This window comes from Salvelinus sp. IW2-2015, linkage group LG1 (genome assembly GCF_002910315.2).
Source record: "Salvelinus sp. IW2-2015 linkage group LG1, ASM291031v2, whole genome shotgun sequence".
In the NCBI taxonomy this organism is placed as follows: domain Eukaryota; kingdom Metazoa; phylum Chordata; class Actinopteri; order Salmoniformes; family Salmonidae; genus Salvelinus; species Salvelinus sp. IW2-2015.
In genome coordinates, this window is record NC_036838.1 from 50,931,194 (window position 1) to 50,954,615 (window position 23,422).

The window sequence follows — 23,422 nt, forward strand, 5'->3', positions numbered from 1 at the left end:
AGATTCAGAAAAATAGGGACAGACTTAATAGATTCTTTAAGAGTGATATGGTTGCACACACTAAATCAAGTTAACAATGGAATGTTTCTAGAGATTCAGTAAATAACTATAACAGTGTAATATTCCATAAAGTAAATACTTTGGGCTGTACATATATTTGAAACAGCAGATGGTTCATCAAGAAAGACTAATCTGTGACGCCCTCAAAGCTTTTCACTAACACTATGACAGTTAGCAGTTGGTTTAACACAACACTGACCATTTAAACACACATACCAGACTAGTGTGTGGTTACATTGACAGTGGCTTTGCTTCAATTATGTTCTCCAACATCTCATAATGACTAACAGATATTTTTCTTGATTAAGCAACGATACATGACAAGTAGCATCAACAAACACGTCAAGGATGTGTAATGCTCTCCTTCACGAGACAGAGAGAGAATAGTTCTACTCTACATTGACAGTGAAGGGAGAACGTTGATTCCTGCTTCAGGCCTCCTCATACAGAAGAGACATGAGCGGAGCGAGGAGGTATTTTGAGGGAGGTGCCCGCAGCATGGCCTCACTCCCACGCCACGTGTGTGTGTTCCTCCACTGCTTCCTCGATGTGGCAGTTCTGGCAATTTCTCTGTCTCTTTTTAAAGAAAGAGGAAGTTTTGAATCAGACAGAAGGTACAACTTGAAAGCGAAACATCTCTCACAGAAGAACGAGAGAACGGCAAAATCAGCATAACACAGACTATGTACCAAGCCTTTCTAACAATGTTTTTCTATTTGGACACATTTGCATCAGAAAGGCACGCAGCGGCCACCAGTTCTACTTTGTTGGCAAGTGAAAGGGAGGCCATCTAAAACCCTCGTGAAGAGACGCTGACGAGGGTGGGAGCAGTAGAATTCTAAAGCGATCCATGTTGTCAGGATTAGCGATTGGAAGAGAGCATTTTACAATGGAGGCCAGGCTGCCACCGTGAAGCCTTGAATCATCACTGTCTGCCTGTCCAACCTCCCTGCCACCCTTTGTGCTGCGCCAAAGCATCCTGGGATACCACTTCAYCCTCTAATGACACGTTGTGACCCATCCACTGTCTAGACAGGGTACAGCCTAATGGGATGTAAAAGCAGGTGCACGTCTCTTTAAGATGTACTGTAAATGGTAGAGCATGTTTTCTYTGTGAATGGTACAGTCGTTTATTTCTGTAAAGAAACATCTGCAAGGTGATGTACAGTATTCCAACTAGCTCAGATATCACCCAACATCTGCCAGTCAGAAGAGGGAGAATGACCTGCAGTAAATTGATGTCAACCCTTTGTGTTCTTCTGCATAAATAAAATCTGAAAAGGACATTACAAAGCAAAATAAACAATACAGTAACATCTATTGGCACTAACCAGGGAGAGATAAGAACGTTTTCAAAAGGAAAAGTGAGTTTGAGTAACCGAGCACTTTAGACAGAAGTCTGACTGCAGTACAGAGAGGAAGACAAAGAGCTTTTATGGGGTCTTTGTTATATGCTACTCTGCACGAAGAGTTTCCTGCCATGAATTTCAGCATATACAGTATAGTTCAACAGTATAATGTACCTGATTAAAGTGCTGGTGAAGAATGGAAAATCAATTTAACACTCACAGCTCACAAGAGCCTGGCTATAAAAAGTTGCCATTTGAAGAGAACACACTCAATCCCCTCTCATACTGTATATAATTTATGATAGTAAATGAGACGTCTGTAGAGCTGGACATCTATAGATACAGCCTGCTGAAGGGACTGATGTTGGAACATGAAGTCACCGTTGWAATGTTGAACAAACTTTGTTCAAATTACAGTATGGCTATTTCAATAGGAACAGCCACACACACGCATGCACACACGCAGTGTCTGAAGCCAACTTTAGAAAAGATGATCCAGGAAATATCCAGGAAGTAAACCAGGAATGTACCTCCATGTATCACCATAATGCTGGACTGTCATAAAAATCTCCCTTGTATCATATTAGGAAAATATACTTATCTTGTTCCATCAGTTAAACGCCATATTTGGAAGGCTCCAGTCCCATAAAATGATGATTCTTTTACAAAAAAGCCTACACCCAAACTGTTCAGCCCAAACCACATGTATGTCAGCATTATGTGTGATTTATCCTAAAGTGTACAGCTGTGGGTTAGCAGCACTAGCTGCCTCGGTCCCATAAATGATTTTACTTCATGGATAATTTCTTACAATCACCAGTCCTCCCTGACTTTTTTATTTGACATAATACACAGATGAAATCATAGAAACAACTGTGGTTCAGACTCTGGGCTTTTTTGGTAAGGAAATCAATCACAGTAGAATGAGCTGGAGGACAGTGGAGCGTGAAGCTGGCCGAGCTGGTCCCTGCCGAGCCCAGAGAGAGCACTCCGAATGGGCAGTGATTAACGTGCAGCAGTCAGGAAATATTTCAGAGGGGCACCAGGAGGAAACAACGGGCCATTACAGCACACACAAGGGTCTGTTAATCAACCTATTAGCGTTTAATTGAYGGTAGTTAATTAGGGAGACAGTGGGCAGTCCACAGGGGGYGGAGGGGTTGGGGTCGGGGGCTGACAGGGAGAGCAGCTGGTGCAGGGCAACCTCAGCCTATTGTTACTGAGCCATTTACACAAGCCCAGAGATTGATTGGCAGGAAAATTAGCCTTAATTACACCTTTCTATTTCTGTCCCAAAAACCTTTTAGGGCCCTAAAATTAACAGAGGGAATGAGTTCTATGTATAAAGAGAGACTGTTGTCAGAGCAAAAGCAAACACATTTATAGTAGGTCAAACATTGAGTCTCCATGAAAATCATCAACCGCCYGCTCTGCTTTGAGGAAGGGATGCTGTTCAGACGGAGTGGAAAATACTATATTTTTGTGTGTGGCATTGGCATACAGTGGTGGTGCAGARGAAGAGAAGCAGCCGGCCCCACGAGGTAACAGTTCACCTCATACTGTCTTAGGGTTGTATATGTAATCCCTCCACAGCTTCAAAAACCTATTTTGCTCTCTTTTTCATACGAAGAAGGAAAAACAAGATGTGCCTTGTGCCTGTTCCATTCGGGGGGCCTTACTGTGCGCCCTGCACAGCGCAGCGGCCACTACCAGAAGCTGATTATGGCCTCTTTAAAAGTTAGATTTGATTTAATGTCCTGCCTTAGATGAGCCAAAGAGGCTTGGAATGTGCCTCCCTGTGCTGGGCTGCATGGGGCTGAGACTGGCCTGCCTGCACTGAGCAGGGAGCGAGCGACTAAGAGAGAAACAGAGAGTGAGAGAGAGAGCAAGAGACCGAGAGAGAGAGGAGCCGGCCGACTGCACGGGGGCCTGAATCCAATAAAGGCCCTGACAAAAGGCCTGCTTCTTGTCTCGGGATGCCAGACATCATGTGATCCCCCTTAGGGAAATAACTGCCATTTCTGTACCTCATAGCCTCCGGGTCAGAAATAACGCCTGGGAACTTGTGACACATGTCCTATCCAAGATGCCATGTGCTGTGACAACTTATTAGTGACAGTCAGGATGGACCGCCCACGCCATGCTGTTGGACCTGGCATTCTGTCCCTCTGAGGGGAAAAAAATGAATAAAGAATTATTTAACCTTTATTTAGCGGGAGAGTACATCTCATTCTAGTCAATGAATACTGAATCAAAACATTTAAGCTGAAATACAAGTGACGAAAATCCCTAAATCCTTTTTACCCAAGTTTGAAAYGTTCACTCTTTTTTGAAATACAGTTTCAGTAACTTACAAAATCCCTGAGCCGACTCAGTGAAAAATCTGTCAATGTGCCTTTGAGCAAGGCACTCAACACTAATTTATCCTGTAAATCGCTCTGGATAAGTGTCTGCTAAATGACCAATGTAAAATGTAAGCGGGAGAAATGCTAACAACAGGACTTCAGACAGAATTAGGCCTCATCAACATGCACGCTTTGTTTCTTCCACAACTCACTAAACAATTCTACCAGCCACCATTCACAACTCCTGGCCAGGCGTGCAGGCTGCCATTTAGCACCGGGAAGGCCTGGCTGGTGAGTTGCCACTAAAATAGCTCTGGGGAGTTATGGGGTGTTAAGTGGTGCACCGTGAGTAACCTTACAGCAAAGCGGTCAGATGGAGATAAGGAAGGACTGCTCTGGCGTGACCCACAAAATTCCAGACCTTGAACGAAGGTGTCACCTCCCCCCCTAACCGGAATAGCATTCTGTTTTCTAGTCACCTATCCTTCAAACAATCCTGAAATGGGATTTTAAGGGGGTACAAAATGGCACTTAGTAGATAGCCAAAGTAAAATGGTACCTTGATGTCTTGGCAATTGTCAGCCGTAGCAGTTAACAAACATATTTCGACAGTCTTGTGATAGACATTTCAAAGCTAATAAAAATAAGGGGATGGGTGAGGGTAAGTCAAAATAGTGTATCATAGCATATCAGACAACATAGCAATTTTCAACCAGTCCTCCCCAGTCCCCATGCACTTCCAAGCAAGTTAGAAAAACAAGTAATTGCAAGTGAATTCATATTATGTCATATGTTATGCTAGGTATGTTTGTGTTGTGTAGAAACAAATTACAGGCTTTTACATTCTATTCAGGGTGGCTAGTCGAGAGAGAGACAGAGAGAGACAGAGAGAGAGAGACCAAGCAAGTAAAAACAATGACAACACTAAAGTGGACTCTATTATTCTGACATTAGACAGGCTTTAGCATGACTCCACAGCCCTGTGTGAGTTCTTGACTACAGCTTACATTGCTGCCACAATTAAAGTTGGACACATATCTGCTGGCAATGACATGGCCTCCCAAGACTACAACTGGTTTCTCCTCAATGTCAGTTTATTTTAAAGTAGTTGTTGTTGTTCAACCTCCATGACCTGAGAGTGTTTGCAGAGGATTTACAAGGTGACATTTACAACTGAAGCGTCAGCGTCCTCGTTCTCCTCCCCTTCTTGCACTCCACAAAAACAACAAACTCCATTCCCTGAGAGATCAGGAACAGTCATTTTGGGATTGTGACATTGGTTTAGTCCTGCAGACAATGGTGCTAAGATTCAGCATAACTTTTGAGGCATGAGTAAACACCCGGAGACATTTCTTGGAGACAAAAACAGCAAAGCACACATTTCCTTTTATAAGCACTAACAATGTGTGGTGTGTCAATGTGAAGATCTAGCCCTGAGAGACTAGGGCTACATGAAATGTGCAGGCAGATGGCTAGGCAACTGTAAAATAAAAAAGAGGAAAACCTCAAGAGTTAAAGATGTTTGAATACAATTTCTTACATCTACTACAGCATCTCACTTTAAGGCAAATGTGAAAACATTGACTAAACTAAGTCCCCCTGTCGAGATAAYGTCCACAACACAGAGCTCTCTTTGCCTATACCGAGCCACATGAGTTTAATTTAAATAAACCTATTTATTAAATCTTCTCAGGCAAACACATCCACTCCGAACCAGATATTCAGCTTGCGGAGAGAGCGAGCGAAAGCAAACACAGATCCAGGTTATGAGAAAATGTGTGTGCTGAACAAGGAGGCATTCATGAGCTGATTCATCCCAGGCTGAAGTATTAGCAGCGCTGCAGAGGAGGGACATCTGCCATCACACTCCCCCACGAAGAGGCTGTTACCGAGGAACAAGCCAGGACCATTTACATTTTAGTCATTTAGCAGACGCTCTTATCCAGAGCGACTTGCAGAAGCGACTAGGGTTAAGTGCCTTGCTCAAGGGCACATCGACCGATTTTTCAATTAGCGACTCAAAACAGTGACCTTTCGGTTACTGGCCAACGCTCTTAACCACTAGGCTACCTGCCACCCTATCCATGTATACTTCCTGGAACGACAACCTTCACAGGGGGAAGATGGAACACCACACCATGTGCTTTCCTATGAAAGAATTGACTCCAGTACTTTTGCCTCCTCAGTTGAACTTGTTATTCTGTCTTAGTTCCACATGTTATGTAAATGGCTCCAAATAGGCCAGCTGATCCCCGCAGCAAGGCAAGGCACTGGGACTTTTTTGTGATGCATGAATGGTGATCKACATTATCTGCTTTTAGATTATTTACTTTCATATGGTGTTCATTAAAAAAAGGGCTTTAATTTCCAAAGGCAATGGTAGGAGGGTGTTGTTGGTGGTGATGAGTAAGCACTAAAGTTGTTGGATCTCACATCTCTCTTGTGCAGGCCCAACTGTAAAGGGGATAGGGACAATGAAATCAGAATGGTAAAAGCATGATGAGTGACACCCTGATGGCTGTCATGTCAGCCAGGTCAGCCAGTCCTTTATTGAGAATCTGAGCACAAAATCAAGCCAAAACTATCACATTACAACCAGAACGCTACATACCATGTGGATTTGGAGGAATACAGTCCTGACTTAAACTAGATCTTCAACTTACACATAGCCTACATACCAATATGCCAGGAAATTAATAAATTTAACCTTAAATTTAACATGGCAAGTCAGTTAAGAACAAATTCTTATTTACAATGACAYCCTACTGGGGAACAGTGGGTTAATTGCCTTGTTCAGGTGCCGAAAGACTGATTTTTACCTTGTCAGCTCAAAGCTCTAACCACTAGGCTACCTGCCACCCCCCATAAATGTGCCACATCCACAAACAACCATTCAAAATGAATCACGTTGCATCCAACCTTAAAGTAGAGAAAAGTAGCACTAAAGAAAGAAAAAGCACTGCCAGAGGATATGTGGGAGAGACGAGGCAGGACTGGGAGGTTTAAAAATGCATGCTCCAGCTGTGCACAGGGCCCTACATAGCGAGCGGAGCAGGATGAGGCTACAGGCTGTTGGTTTAGCCACACAGGGTTGGGAGTACAATACACGGAACTGCCGGTGGSTTCTTGCTATTCATTTCCCCCCTCAGTTCATCACTTGGTCCCACTGAGACCTCCATCACCCCAGGTAGGAAAKAAAACYGAACTATTGTGCCTTATAAAATATGAAAGGGTACTTTTTTCTGCTTAGCTGTAACAAAGAGGATTGTTGAGATTGAGAAACTTAAACCACCTCTGATATCAGATTCCCTATCAAATGAAAAGCACCCAGGGATACAGCAACCATGCACCGTCAGTGTACACAATGAGTATTATTAATTGGATCGGTTTGGTTTCTCGTCTTGTCCTGAGGTTCTACATGTCCTTGTTCTCCTAATGCTCTACCCACTCCTCTCTGTGACTCCCCCATTAGGTCGAAGACAATACAGAGACAAAAACACCAAATGTGGGTCCAATATCATCCTTAAGCTAAATCTGCTTTCTTTTAATTGATAAAAGATGGGTGGCTATTAACTGAGAATAGCAGGATCCTATAGAGGTGTTCTCAGATGGCTCAGTACACTGATTCCACCTGGTAACACACACACACACGCACACACACACGCACACACGCACACACACAACCCTTCTCCAGTAAGTCACCCTACAATACACACACCTTCTCCAGTAAGTCCACCCTTACAACACACACATACACACACCTTCTCCCAGTAAGTCACCCTACACACACACATACCTTCTCACAGTAAGTCACCCTACAACAACAACACACACATCTTCTCACAGTAAGTCACCCTACAACACACACACCAACCCTTCTCCAGTAAGTCGCCCTACAATACACACACACACCTTCTCCCAGTAAGTCACCCTACAACACACACACACACACACACACACACACACACACCACCTTCTCCAGTAAGTCACCCTACAAACACACACACAAACTTCTCCCAGTAAGTCACACTGACAGCCACACAGCACATGAACGAATCTCTCCTTACAGAACAGGCAACAAGGCCACTTGGAGGCCCATTGGTCTTTAGTCACTAGGCGCCAAGTGAACTGCTGTCGGTTTTGGTGGCTTAAATCTGTCTATTGTCAAGGGATCTTAGATAGATCTTAACGAACAGTGGGATTTCAGCCACTTGTTACTGCTGCTTGAAGTGGTTACTGTTGAGGGATAGTTGTTGTACAGTATCTGTCTCTCTGGTGCTAGCATTAAAACGTATGCATGTCAATACCAAGGATCAAGATATGGTTAGAGGGATGCATAGTAACTACAAATCTGAGCATGCAGCTTACATTTTTGTGGCAAATCTCCCATCTATCAAGCATCAATGCTTACTTGTGTGATGCTTGCTCAGAACTCAAGGATTTATCTTAGAGTAAAGAACTACAGGACAGATACACTACTATTATCAATCTACTATTATCAATCTAGTCTTGATGCACACTTTTAAAAAAACATATTTCAATGGATAAAAACACAAACGTCAAATCAAGTTTATTTATATAGCCCTTCGTACATCAGCTAATATCTCGAGGTGCTGTACAGAAACCCAGCCTAAACCCCAAACAGCAAGCAATGCAGGTGTAGAAGCACGGTGGCTAGGAAAAACTCCCTAGAAAGGCCAAAACCTAGGAAGAAACCTAGAGAAGGAACCAGGCTATGAGGGGTGGCCAGTCCTCTTCTGGCTGTGCCGGGTGGAGATTATAACAGAACATGGCCAAGATGTTCAAATGTTCATAAATGACCAGCATAGTCATTGCTCTGAGAATATGTAGCTGACGTCTGACAATGACGGCTGTAGGGAAACATTTGTCATCTTGCGGCTTACATGTATTGATCCCATCTTTACTAATGCTGTAGAAATTTGCTTGAAAGCAGTATCCAGATCCATTGGATGTAGTGATCACAAAATAGTAGCCATATCTTGGAAAACCAAAGTTCCAAAGGCTGGGCCTAATATAGTGTATAAGAAGTTTTGTAGTGATTCCAATGTTAAAAGAATATCTGTTGGTCCGTGGTGTGTAACGAGAAGCAAACAGACACTGCACTTGACACATTTATGAAATTGCTTATTCCAATTGCTAATAAGCATGCACCCATTAAGAAAATTATTGTAAAAACTTAAATCCCCGTGGATTGACAAGGAATTGAAAAATMTTATGGTTGAGAGGGATGAGGCAAAATAAATGGCAAATAAGTCTGGCTGCATAACCGATTGGCAAACTTATTGAAAATTGAGACATCATGTGACTAAACTGAATAAAAAGAAGAAGAAACTACACCATGAAACAAAGATAAATGAAATAAAGAATGATAGTAAAAAGCTTTGGAGCACCTTAAATTAAATTCTTGGAAAAAGGCAAACTCAGCCCCATCATTCATTGAATCAGATGGCTCATTCATCACAAAACCAACTGATATTGCCAACTACTTTAATGACTTTTTCATTGGCAAGATTAGCAACTTAGGGATGACATGCCAGCAACAAACGCTGACACTACACATCCAAGTATATCTGACCAAATTATGAAAGACAAGCATTGTAATTTTAAATTCCGTAAAGTTAGTGTGGAAGAGGTGAAAAAATTATTGTTGTCTATCAACAATGACAAGCCACCGGGGTCTGACAACTTGGATGGGAAATTACTGAGGATAATAGCAGATGATATTGCCCCTCCTATGTGCCATATTTTCCATTTAAGCCTACTAGAGAGCGTGTYCCCTCAGACCTGGAGGGAAGCTAAAGTCATTCCGCTACCTAAGAATAGTAAAGCCCCCTTTACTGGCTCAAATAGCACACCAATCAGCCTTACCAACCCTTAGTAAACTTTTGGAAAAAATTGCATTTGACCAGATACAATGCTATTTTACAGTAAACTATTTGACAAACTTGCAGCATACTTATAGAGAAGGACATTCAACACGCACAGCACTTACACAAATGACTGATTGGCTGAGAGAAATTGATGATAAAAAGATTGTGCGGGCTGTTTTGTTAGACTTCAGTGCAGCTTTTGACATTATTGATCATAGTCTGCTGCTGTKAAAACGTATGTGTTATGGCTTTACACCCCCTGCTATATTGTGGATAAAGAGTTACCTGTCTAACAGAACACAGAGGGTGTTCTTTAATGGAAGCCTCTRCAATATAATCCAGGTAGAATCAGGAATTCCCCAAGGCAGCTGTCTTGGCCCATTACTCTTTCAATCTTTACAAATGAATTGCCACTGGCTTTGAGGAAAGCCAGAGTATCTATGTATGTGGATGACTCAACACAATACATGTCAGCGACTGAAATGACTGCAACACATAACAAAGAGTTGCAGTTAGTTTCAGAGTGGGTGGCAAGGAATAAGTTCGTCCTAAATATTTCTAAAACTAAAAGCATTGAATTTGGGACACATCATTCACTAAACCTCAACTAAATCTTATAATAAATAATGTGGAAATTGAGTTGACTAAACTGCTTGGAGTTACCCTGGATTGTAAACTGCCCTGGTCAAAACATATTGCTACAACAGTAGCTAAGATGGGAAGAAGTATGTCCATGATAAGGCGCTGCTCTACTTTCTTGACAGCACTGTCAACAAGGCAMGTCCTACAGGCCTTAGTTTTGTCGCACCTGGACTACTGTTCAGTCGTGGTCAGGTGCCACAAAAAAGGACTTAGGAAAATTGCAATTGGTTCAGAACAGGGCAGCACGGCTGGCCCTTGGATGTACACAAAGAGTTAATATTAATAATATGCATGTCAATCTCTCCTGGCTCAAAGTGGAGGAGAGATTGACTTCATCACTACTTCTGATAATACCTTATGAGAGGTATTGCCATGTTGAATGCACCGAGCTGTCTGAACTACTGGCGCACAACTCAGATACCCATGCATACCCCACAAGACATTTCACAAGAGGTCTCTTTACAGTCCCCAAGTCCAGAACAGACTATGGAAGGCGCAGAGTGCTACATAGAGCCATGACTACATGGAACTCTATTTCACATCAAGTAACTCATGCAAGCAGTAAAATTAGATTTAAAAAACACCTTATGGAACAGCGGGGACTGTGAAGCAACACAAACATAGGAACAGACACATGCATACACACACAATAACATACACACTATACACACACATGTACTCATGGATTMTGTACTGTAAATATGAGGTAGTGGTGGAGTAGCAGCCTGAGGGCACACAGTCTGTGAATGTAATGTAATGTTTTTAAAATTGTATAAACTGCCTTAATTTTGCTGGACCCCAGGAAGAGTAGCTACTGCCTTGGCAGCAGCTAATGGGGATCGATAATAAATACAAATACAGTAATGCACAGTTAAACTTAACATCTGAGTTCCATGCATCCTTTGTGACAACCTCTGGTTKACACTAGAACTATAAAATAAACCTTTGTGATGTTGGTTTTCTGTACACCCTTAAAAGTGACCCGCGGGAGCACATGACCTTTACACAGTGAGATTTTGTATGAAGGCGAGAGGATGCTGCTCCACAGCAGGTCTGTCAGAAGGAATTCGTCAGCTAGTCAGTAAACGAGTGCCTCTTTTGAGCAGCTATAGCAAACATAGAGAGACAGCCTGGGCTCAGGTTGGTCTAACTCTATTTACAGTGCTGTCTCACTAAAAGTCTTAATGATTACCATAAGAGACATTTGCTGCATGTAACTTCTGCAAATATAGTCAAAGTTGTTTAGCAATGTTCATCTGTTACTGTTGTGTCTGTATTTCAAAAAAACATTCCTGGTTTTGATCGTCTTTCACCATCAGACTCTCTGTTGCTTTATTTCTTAGCATGGAGAAAATGGACACATGCTAAGTGCTGTGCTAAATGCCCCAGAAGCCACCTCACCTCCTGGTTCTTGGCCTTCACACGAAACGGTACAGAAGGTCAATCACATACCTCCATTATTCTGTCGTGGATCTGAAGGCCTCCCTCCTTGTCTGTTGGTCCCTTCTCAACGATCTTGGATACAAAAATGCCTTCATTCAAAGTGCCATTATGGTCGTCCTGTGGGGAAAAAACTGCCATGTTAATGACCCATTTTCTGATCATCTTAGATAACACATTGATGAAATTGATTAAGAAATAGTTGTAACTATTGAAGATGATTACATAAAAATATTTAATTACAATACATGGTAATTTACTTTAAAATATTCAGCAAAAATAATATCTTTAAAATATTAAACAAATCTCTTGCAAAATCTGCCTAACCTACTTTCAAAAGTCGTGAGGACATTATGCAGACAATTCAAAATGGTTTTCCCATTACCCATTCCCACCAATCAGGGTCAGAGACACCCTGCCGGTCTTTACATGTGAACGCAACTGCAGTCATCAACGCAGCCTTGTTAACCCAGCGATTAACCGCAGGGCTCAACAGCCTGCAGTGACTGGCAAGTGGTTGCAGGTGCACATTACACAGGGCTTAATGTTGGGCTCCACAGAGCCCCAGTGCCAAATTGGCCTGCCAGTTGACATGTTTCCTAGGGCTGGATAATACAACTGTGACCCAGCCCGTTAGAGGGGCTAAARGTTGAATGGATGTGTTGGAAGGATATGAGTTACTCTGCGTCCATCAGTGAGGCTGTGACCCCTGAGTTGTAAGAGCTACGATTGGCTTAACAAAGCACTGCCAACATCCCTCTCAGCTCTCTCCTAAAACCACATCAAACCAACCCTGCGCCTCTGCCAAGTCGTGCGACAGTGTGCTAAATTTATATGGAATACTTAAAGAAACCTCAGAAGTCAAGGTGTGAATGCTGCAATTCATTATTTCAGGTCTGCTTCCTTTTTTTCCGAACTCATCACAGCACATTGTTAACTGTGAAACAAACACATTTTCCCCCAAAATGGCCCGGATTGCCAAGGGAATGTCACAGCAGGAGAGTGAGAGGCCTGATGCTTTGCCATGTATCCCCCTGCCCTGGGGCCACAGTGTGGACAAACTCAGTACTTAGACCCTACATTGTCTATGAAGGCCAGCCTTTAATCATACTCAGCCTGGTGTCCAACCCAACTCTATCTCTGAATCGCATCAATACTAGTCAAGGGTAAAAACGCCATTAATCAATAGTTTATTTTAGAGGATTTGGTGACCTCTTTATGAAGTTATTCTAGCCTTAAAGACAATTCGAGCAAAGTTGAGTGCATGGGACCCCCTTTTGTAGCACAGGTGGCTGGTGGCACCTTAATTGGGGAGGACGGGCTCATAGTAATGGCTGGAACGGAGTAAATTGAATGGTATCAAACACATGGTTTCTGTGTTTAAATAGCATTCCATTTACACCATTCCAGATATTATTACAAGCCGTCCTCCCCTCACCTGTTTACTGTGTTTTGTAGGCCCGCAGATCAGTTCCCCAGATGTAAAAATAACAAAGCTCTTTTCATTTGATAGCAAAGTGCATATTTCAATGTACATAATGAGCAATAACTTAAACATTTTCTCTTCACTGTCAAAACTCTCTTTGGGTTGATGCATGGTTCTGTCAAGTGAACCGGAAAGACCATGGAATCCAGAAAAAATGCTTTCGGTGTTTGGTCCTTTTTATAGTTTCCTGCTGTAAAACGTTTTACTGTAATAATCCATGTCGCCACAGCAAAGTGCGTCACTATAGCAATTTAAATGAACCACAGAACAGCCCTGAGTGGAACACTTTGGCACACATTCTTCCCAGTAAAAAAGATACTGCGAACTGGGACCAGCTTACTCTGTACAGAGATTGAGATGCTCCAAGTATACGAGACCCAGTTCTAACTGATCTCTGAGCCCAAATTTAAAAAGTATCTGAGTAAGATTGCCAATCTTGGATCAGGTCCCCCCTTTCCATATAACTGTATTCATTATTATCTAGAAAGGCAAAACTGATCCTATATCAGTCCTTCTACTCTAAGAATCTTTGTGAATACATGCCCTAATCCCAGTTCAGCAGTGATATTTCTTCCCTCTCCTCTCGGGAGCCAATGGCATCATTAATGATTGTCGGCGAAGACAGTGAGACAGTAAACACAGAGGCCATAACAGGTTATCAGCTCAGGGCAGAGGACCCACTTCACACCACGTCTGTTTTAACCATGTCATCATAGTCGCCTCAATTAAAGAGGACAATAGTGTGGGCACAGTCATAAACCTTAATTTGATCCTCATATGAAGTAATTATAGTTTTATCTGAAAAAACAAATCRGCTAAACCTAACCATTAAACAAACACAATGCGATCTATGCACAAAACACAAAACTATAGTTAATCGTAGTTCAAGTATTTGCCTCCATTCCTGATTTCCCATATGACACTTGGCTGACCATCAATGAGATAAAACAGTAACCCAGAGATGCCARTTGTAACCTACCGCACATGGTCGTCCTCCCACGATGTTGAAGCCCAGAGAACCTCCCTCCCGATGAAGGATGGCTGTGACGTTTTTTGTCTCCCCGCCCTGTGGACAGACAGACAGAAAGAGTACAGGAAGTCATTAACAACCCAAATTACAAATATCACTGAATAAAATAAATTATTGATCAATCATAAAAAATACTAAAATAAAACTCCCTGCAGACAGACATACAGACAAAGAGCAGGTGCTTATTTTCACTTAAAACAACACTAAAATAACTTGGAATGACGCAGTAGAAAGTACTGAACAAATCTATGAAATTAACCTAGAAGTCAATTGAGTATTTGAGGTATGATAGAAATAGCCTCAGGTAAAAGTGCAGAACCGCAAGCTACTCCATACACCGTAAATGGATATGTAAAGGTATCAGCGTAACCAACATGGCTGGTAGCAGGTGGGGGGGGAGATCCATCTGTTCTCACATCTTAGTACTTCACTGGTGTGGACCTATATCATGATTCTGTGGCTTAGCTAGCTCTCTGGGAAAGAGCTGTCAAGTGACTGGTTCAAGCAAGGGTTAAGGCTTTTTCCTTCGCTCTCTCCTTCTCTTGCTCCAAAAGCCATTTGCTATGTGTATTAATACACCAGTAGACCTCTCTGTCAATGGAGGGATGACAAGTGGAACGCTGAGAAACCAGTGCAGTCAGCTCTCTTAATCTGCTTCTTAAGGGGACAGTCAGAGGGTGGGACTGGTGCTGGGACCATCATGTCAGTGGTCATCCCAGTATGGAGAATGCCATAGCATACAGGGACTAAATATAAAAGCAGGTATTAACGGTATGTACAGTGTCATGACTGAGTCCGGCTACCATATAGGCTACAGGATAAGGTGCCGAGTACTAGCCTATACTGTAGGTCTGCCATGGAAGAATGTGCACTGCTGCTGGAACAAGTTGTGAAGGTGCATGTGTACTGAGTTCTATGTTTCAAAACAACTATTGGCTATTTCCTGAAAGGATAATGGCATATCTAAGAATATGAAAAATATAGAAAGACTGAAAGTAGAAGGTTAGTCAATGCATTCAGTGCATTCAGTGCATTCAGTATTGTCCCTTCCTTTTATACTATATGTTGTAAGGATAGCCTACATCTGTAGGAACTGAGAAACAAGACAATGTGTACTGAGGACTGAATACTTCTAAAACCAGTGGGGTGAGCATGTCATGCCAGACAGACACTAATCCCACAGACAGACGCCAATCATCACAGACAATGTTGATCTTGCTTTGCATTCACCTAACCTATGTAGCCTTATTTATGACAGAATCACGGAGAAAGACCACATCCCATATTCAGCACAGTCAATCTTAGCCAGTTTCCTTATTCTGTTCAGTTCTGTACATTTGTATGTATTTATTTAATTAACCTTTATTTAACTAGGCAAGTCAGTTAAGAACAAATTCTTATTTACAATGACGGCCTACCAAAAGGCAAAAGGCCTCCTGCGGAGACGGGGTCTGGGATTAAAAATAAAAATATAAGACAAAACACACATCACGACAAGAGAGACACCACAACTCTACATAAAGAGAGACCTAAGACAACAACATAGCATGGCCACAACACATGACAACACAGCATGGTAGCAACACAACATGACAACATGGTAGCAGCACAAAACATGGTACAAACATTATTGGGCACAGACAACAGCACAAAGGGCAAGAAGGTAGAGACAACAACACATCACGTGAAGCAGCCACAACTGTCAGTATTAGTGTCCATGTCAGTCAGAAGCCAGGTGTATATCAGCACTGGAAAGCTGGCCTATGCCATGTTTTCCTGTACATTTTTCAATGTGGCTGAGATTCTGTGTTCCAAACCCAGCAGTCAAAGGAGGTTACCTGTCACCATTGATATTTCTCCTGTTATGGCAGTCGATTGGAGAGCAAATATGTCAGCCTGAATCTGATTTCAGAAGATCTGATAACACGTGACCTGAACTAGCCCAAGTAAAAACACAGACGCTGGTTCGCTGAGATTTGCAATGCAGCGACAGTCTACATGTCGCCCGACTCCAACAGTTAATTCCACTTGTGTCTTTCTGTTTGATACTGCCACATGTGCACTGAGGTTACCTGCCAAGCAATCCTGTTCATACTGCTTGACTGAATCTGAAGAAAAAAATCTGAAGAGAAAAAGCCTTTTAAACTAACCACATCATCCACAATTATTTTTTTCTAGCTTCCTCTTTTTCTTTCATGGATAATTTGAGAAATAATTCCTTTGGAGATGTTTTCCAGGGATTAGAGCTTCAAGGAGGAGAAGAACTTTCTTTGTTCATCCACTTTAACGGAGTTTGTACAGTGCAGCCATTTCAAAGGATTGAACAGACAGTACTAAATAAGAAACCTGAATCTATAAAGTGTTTTGAAAGTGTAATCTTAATCTCTTTCCTCCTCTGGTACCAGGCTGAAAAAACATGTTAGTTGTCAAATCTGATATTGTATCAAGTAATACTGTGGTAATGGGGTGCAGCACACATTTTAAAAGAGTGCAAAAGCAAGGGGAGAAAACACAATAACACTAGGTAAAGGTCTAAACAAGTCCCACTACTAACATGTCTGTCCAACCTGGACTCAAGGGCAGACATAACATAGTACTTGTACATCTGGGACACTACAATTAGTATATGTTATGTTTCGTATGGTATTGTATGTATTAATTTGTGGATGTTCATCATTCATTTTGTACGATATGTTACGAATAAAATGTGTATATGTTTGTTGTGGCTAACGTTAGCTAGGTGGGGGTTAAGATGTTAGGGTTAGGTTAAAGGGTTAAAGTTAGGGTTAGCTAACATGCTAAGTAGTTACAAAGTAGATAAAAAGTAGCTAAAAAGTATTAAGTAGTTGCACAATTGCTAATTAGCTAAAATGTGACCGTCGAGGCTCGATTGGGTCTTATGAAGCAAAATTGAAATTGTGTTTTTTTACATTGGATAAATGTAGAAGCTCAGAGATAGAAAATGGTATATCATACACTACAATTTAGGAACAATGGGGAAGTAATTTTGAGAAAATGGCCATTGTATGTTTTGGTACACCTACTGCAGAGCTCTTCTTTGTCTACACCCYTTCAGCATTATTCACACCCTCTTAAGCTTTAGCCCCACCCATCTCGTTAAGGATTCACGTGTGAGGCTATGTACTAAACAACCAAAGATTTCAAGACTAAAGGCTGGTTTAAACTACAGGTCTTTTTGTAAATTTAATCTGGAGTGCCAGAGTGTGCTCTGAGCGTTCTTAAACACGTTGTCAGATTGTTCGTTCGTAAATTCAGAGCGTTTCGCTCTCGGCGCGTTCAGAGCGCACACTGGACTCTTTTGCCGAGGAGTAGGGTTGATTCTAGCGTTCTGACCTAATAACAGCAGTCAAGCACCCAAGCTAACTGGCTAACGTTGGCTAGCTTGCTAGCTACTTCCAGACACAAATAAGAGAACAGCTCACTCTGACCATCTTACTCGCCCTAGCAGAGCTGTTTGGGCTGTTTTTATGTTATCCAGAGTGTTGGTGACTGCAACAGTGCTGCTGGCAAAAATTGGATTACGCTTTTTTGACAATGTTTACTGACACCAGCCATATTCAACGGGTGTTGAGCATTTGTAAATTTGTCAGTTATTCTGCGCTCTGGTACACTCAGATGAGAGTGCTCTGTAATCGGAGTAGATAGCCAGAGCAAATTTACCAGCTACGACTATCAACAGTTATCGCAGTGACATCATAAACATTCTATTGAAATAGTTACTTGCATAATGGAGTGTTTTGCTAGCTAAACAATGAACTGAAACAATGTAGCTAGCTAGCTAAACAATGAATCATAATCCCAACTCATAACGTTACTACCCTGCATGAATCTGCAGGTAGCTAACCAACCAGGTTCAATGTTAGCTAGCTAACATTAGGCTATAACTAGCAATGCTAGAGATACAAATATCAGATCATACACGTAATGTCAGCTAGCTAGCCAGCCAGCTAATGTTAGCTAGCTAGCTAACAGTACACTAACTTGAAATGAAAACAACTTTCTGACAAAATTAGAAACATGCAATATCTGAAAATGTAGCTAGCTAACCAGCTAGCAATGAGGATTCGGCCCAGAAGCGGCCCTCCTCCGGGGGGCCAGAACTGATTGAATTGGGTTTCATACTCAGCCCAGAATCAAAATGAATGACTGCCCAGAATCGGCCCAAGTACATTGGGCCATTTCCATCTACCAGAATTCAGTCGACTTTGCCGGCATCTTACCAGAATCCCCCCAGAAGCGGCCCAATACAAATTTAAATAAATATATACAAAATTTCCGACTTAGTAATTTTAAATATTACTATTATACATTTTATACATACAAATTATACCCATCCACAAAAAACATTTTGTGTTGGAGGTAATACCACACACCTGGTGACCGTGTCAGTGTGCATGCACCTGGCCCGCCACAGGAGTTGCTACAGCGCGATGGGATAAGGACATCCCAGCCAGCCAAACCCTCCCTAACCCAGACGACGCMGGGCCAATTGTGCGTCGCCTCATGGGTCTCCTGGGCGCTGCCGGCACGGGTCTCGAACCAGCATCTGTAACAACGCAGTTTGCACTGTGATGCAGTCTTAGACCGCGGTGCCACTTGGGAGGCTCCATCCACTAAGTTTTTAATGCCTATCAATTGCCTTGCACAAAGTATCAAAATACAAAAATACTACACAGGACTCTTAAAYAATTTCATTTAAATGTTAATTGTATTTTTGATCACAGAAACAATGAGAAAGTATGGAAAAATAAATAATGAAATGTTAATTATAAAAAAACCTGTGTCATCATCTGCCAGAGAGTATCCCCAATTGGCCCGAGCCCCAAGTAATATATACATTTGGGCCAGATAACTCACCGGAATCGGCCCGAGCTCTATCCCCGCACTCTAGCCAAAGGTACTACTGCTGAAGGCGGCTCAGACTCGGGCCACATGACATCGTCAGACTCTGACTCTCAGCCGGGTGCCCCGACTCTCAGCCAGAATTGGCCCAGATCCACTGTGCTAGCTGGGTAGGCTCTCTTACCCGTATACATGGATGGACGCTTCTCCTTCTCTGTAACGGATGCCATGGTGGCCCTTAGTTTAAAGATGTAATCCGGAGACAGGTTTTTTATACAACAGCAGTGTGAACAGTGTGTTCTCTCTTTCAACTCCGTCTGCATATTTGCAATCAAACGACAGAATTTTCTCCATCTCCTTAGCTATCATACTCTAATTCCATTGATTTCAAAATTCGGTCCACCAGAAAGTGGACAGCAACACTTATGCGGTTTTATTACGTGATATCCTTCAAAAAAGCAGCATTAGAAAGGATTACCTACACATACTGACCAGCTCATATTATAGACAGAAGCTACATGGCAGACCAATCCGAACTCATCTCTTGGCATGTCCAGCCCACTCATTATCTCAGCCAATCATGGCTAGCGGGAAGGTTGCTCATTTTTCCGGGGCTAATGTAACAATTGTATTCGTATTTACAGATGGCATAAAAGTTTGTTATGAATGCGCATTAAAGTTCACCTGTTCCAGCAGGCATTTCTGCCCAAAAATGCAATTTGATTAAAAAAGTGTACTTTAAATGGCTCTCCTGTGAAGTTGTGATGTGCGACATATGCCTAGTTTCCTGAAARGAGTGACAAATGCTAAAGTTGGCCATGATGAGATTCGAACACGCAATCTTTGGGTTGCTAGACGTTCACGTTATACACCCACCTACCCTACTAAGTAACCTTGTCTTATGTAGCCATACCAAACATAACATATCATACTAATTTGAGTGTCCGGATTTACCCTTACTATGTTACATCTAGTCTATGAGACCAGGCTGGTGTGTACGTTCCCTTATATTCAGAATGCTTGTAGGCTTATAGTGTACCTTACCTGTTCTTCCACCATGTGTTGATATGGACTTATACAAGATCATAAACATTTCAACCTTCCCCTAGCTGACCAGAAGGGAGGCCTCTATCCTTTTATGTCCACTGTGTTGAGTCCAAGACTTGGCTATAGAACATGGCAAAAACTATGCACTGACTAGCATATAAACATATGCGATATACACTGAGTGTACAAAACATCAAGGACATATCTTTCAATGACATAGACTTACCAGGTGAATCGAGGTGAAAGCTATGATCCCTTATTAATGTCACTTGTTAATAAATTCACTTCAATCAGTGTAGATGAAGGGCTTATTAAAAAGTATTTTTTAAGACAATTGAGACATGGATTGTGTGTGTACAATTCAGAGGGGGAATGGGCAAGACAAAGTGCCCATTGAATGGGGTATGGTAGTAGGTGCGAGGCACAACGGTTTGTGTCAAGACCTACATCACTGCTGTTTRTTTTCAAGCCCCTGAGTGTATCAAGAATGGTCCACCACCCAAAGGACATCCAGCCAACTTGACACAACTGTGGGAAGCATTGGGGCCAACATGGGCTAGCATCCCTGTGGAACGCTTTCGACACCTTGTAGAGTCCCTGCCCCGACGAATTGAGGCTGTTCTGAGGGCAAGGGCAGGTGCAACTCAACATTAGGAAGGTGTTCTTAATGTTTTGTACACTCAGTGTATATTTAAGATTTTCATATATTTATATGTTTATTGATTTCTAGGAAAAAAATACAATACTAGTCATAGTAATACAACCTGATTAAATAACACGTTAGTATTATTACTACAACATCACTTGTATTATGTAATTACAACAGAATACTATATTGCAACGTTTGCAGACAGAAAGTCCCAATTAAACCTGTCGGGGGTTCCGTGTGGACACCAGTAAATATTTGCAGCAGATAGACATATTTAATTGTTTTAACCTTTATGTAACTAGGCAAGTCAGTTAAGAACTAATTCTTATTTACAAAGACGGCCTACACCGGTCAACGCTGAGCCAATTGTGCGCCGCCATATGATACTCCCAATCACGGCCGGTTGTGATACATCCTGGATTCGAACCAGGGTGTCTGTAGTGACGCCTCTAGGGCTGAGATGCAGTGCCTTAGACCACTGCGCCACTCGGAAGCTCCATCTAATCTATATAGCCTATGTATGGCAAACTGAGGAAAATAAACAAACTTTTGGCCATTACTTGTCACCTACAAGTAGCCGCATTCGTCGTTAGAAATTAGATTAAACGCCATTTAGTCGTAGACTAGGCCTAATGCAACGGTGTTTGACCACAGGAGACTCYAAGTATATCTGGTCAATGATTTAACCTGGCAGACATCGTACCACTAAAGTTTTAAACTGGTTAATACAAACATATCATAAGTAACGGAAAATGCAAAAAAGTAGTGCAAATGTGAAAATAATGACAGTACGCGCGCTCTATAGATAAAAGGTAACATAGAACTATGGACAATCACAAACAAAGTAACTATTTGTAATAGCCACAAATTCCGTAGCATGCTTTTTGAAACGTTCTTACCTTGCACGGGGGAACAAGGGTCCTAGTCAGCGAATCGATCCTTGCACTGTATTCAGTGAATTTCTTCTGATACTTCAGCGCTGTCATTTGTAGCTCATTGTGCACCGCGGAGAGTTGAGCAAGAAGTGATTTCTCTCTTTTGCTTGATTTCAATGATTGCTTCTTGAACTCTTTGTCCAAGTTGACCACCTTCCCGTGCAATGCACTATTATGTGCTTTCATGGCTTTCAAACAGCAATGGGTGTCTAGTTTTTGCTCTTTGTGGATGAGCATCAAGCCACATCCACTGTCGCATATCCCGACCGGTCTGTAATCACACGATTCGCGCATATGGGCATCCATGTCCTTCAGATTGAGCACCTCCTTGCATCCTTTATTCCTGCATTTGGCCGGTGAGTAATCGCACATCTCGGCATGCTCTGCTAGATGATGCAGCTTTACCACTTTTTCACAGCCTCTGGCATGGTTGTCACACTTTATGTCCAGCTTCAGAATCAGGTTTTTCAGAGGGAGAACGTGGTTCAGCTCTGTCGTGGAGATCCTTTGACATTTGACGGGGCAGCTGCTTTTCTGGACAACCCAAGGCAGCACACAGCTTGCGCAGAAGACGTGACCACACGGAGTAGTGAGCGGGTCTTCTAGAACTTTATTACACAAGTTGCATTTAAAATCTGGGTCCACAGCCCCTTTAAACCGATCCAACTCAAATCCCATGTTTTTAAATAAATCCAAAACTCCGCCGGGATTCCCACAGATCGAAGTAGGAGTAATGGGTGTTTTAATTTGTCATTGGAGGAGTATCCTGTAGACTGACTTCAAGCTCTCCTGACTGTCTAAACTAATTGACCGAGACTTCTTCGGGAAAAAAGTGGAGGAATTCTCTACCGTAACTGCCGTAAGAGCCGTGCAACAGACTGAAAAGCAATCATCAATTGGCCTAATTTACGAATCGAAAAATTATTTAAGCTTTTTAAATTGTAACTCAATCGAGGAAACGTTTATTAATGCAATTATTACATTGTAGTTACGAAGAAAAATAGGCTGCACGTAGGGGTTGCATGCACCCCKAAAAAATCTAAGGGGACACAAAGTATATGAGGATGGCTTGGGGGTGGTACATATGGGGGCTATGCCCCCAGTCTGTAAATGGGCGAATWTAGCATTTTTTCAAACACATGAAACAGCTTTTTCCTGCAATTTAGAGCCATAATCATTACGCATAATGCTATGCTTCTCTGTAGAGGGATGATGCTCTGAGTGTGACTTCTCATTGTGTCAAACCATGTTAGTGTCTGCGATATTATTACACAAAGCTATGGCTCTATGTCTTACCTAGCTAGTTGTGACTGACACTTCAGGGTATTAGCTATGTATACACTGAGTGTACAAAATGTTAGGAACATCTGCTCTTACAGGGCGGCAGGTAGCCTATTGATTAAAAGCGTTGGGAAAGTAATTGAAAGGTTGCTGATTCGAATCCCCAAGCCGAAAAGGTGGAAAAATCACCCATTCTGCCCTTGAGCAAGACAGTTAAGCCCCAACAACAAATGCTCCCCTGGCGTGGAATTCATTCAAGGCACCCCTCCGCACCGCTCTGATTCAGAGGGTTTGGGTTAAATATAGAAAACACATTTCAGTTGAATGCATTCAGTTGTCCAACTGACAAGGTATCCTCTCTCCATGACATAGACTGGCCAGGTGAATACAGGTGAAAGCTATGA

The 23,422-nt window shown here is 42.2% G+C and overlaps 1 protein-coding gene across 1 annotated transcript in view; it reads right to left on the reverse strand.

The window, feature by feature from the left end:
• The window catches only part of LOC111969534 (E3 ubiquitin-protein ligase PDZRN3-B-like), a 131,466-nt gene extending 108,946 nt beyond the window's left edge, over window positions 1-22,520 (reverse strand). The window contains 3 exon segments of the mRNA XM_023995718.2: window positions 11,740-11,847; window positions 14,193-14,279; window positions 21,702-22,520. Of these exon segments, the coding sequence (XP_023851486.1) occupies window positions 11,740-11,847; window positions 14,193-14,279; window positions 21,702-22,415 (909 nt within the window). The 5' untranslated portion in view covers window positions 22,416-22,520.
• Between the last annotated feature and the right edge of the window lie 902 nt (window positions 22,521-23,422).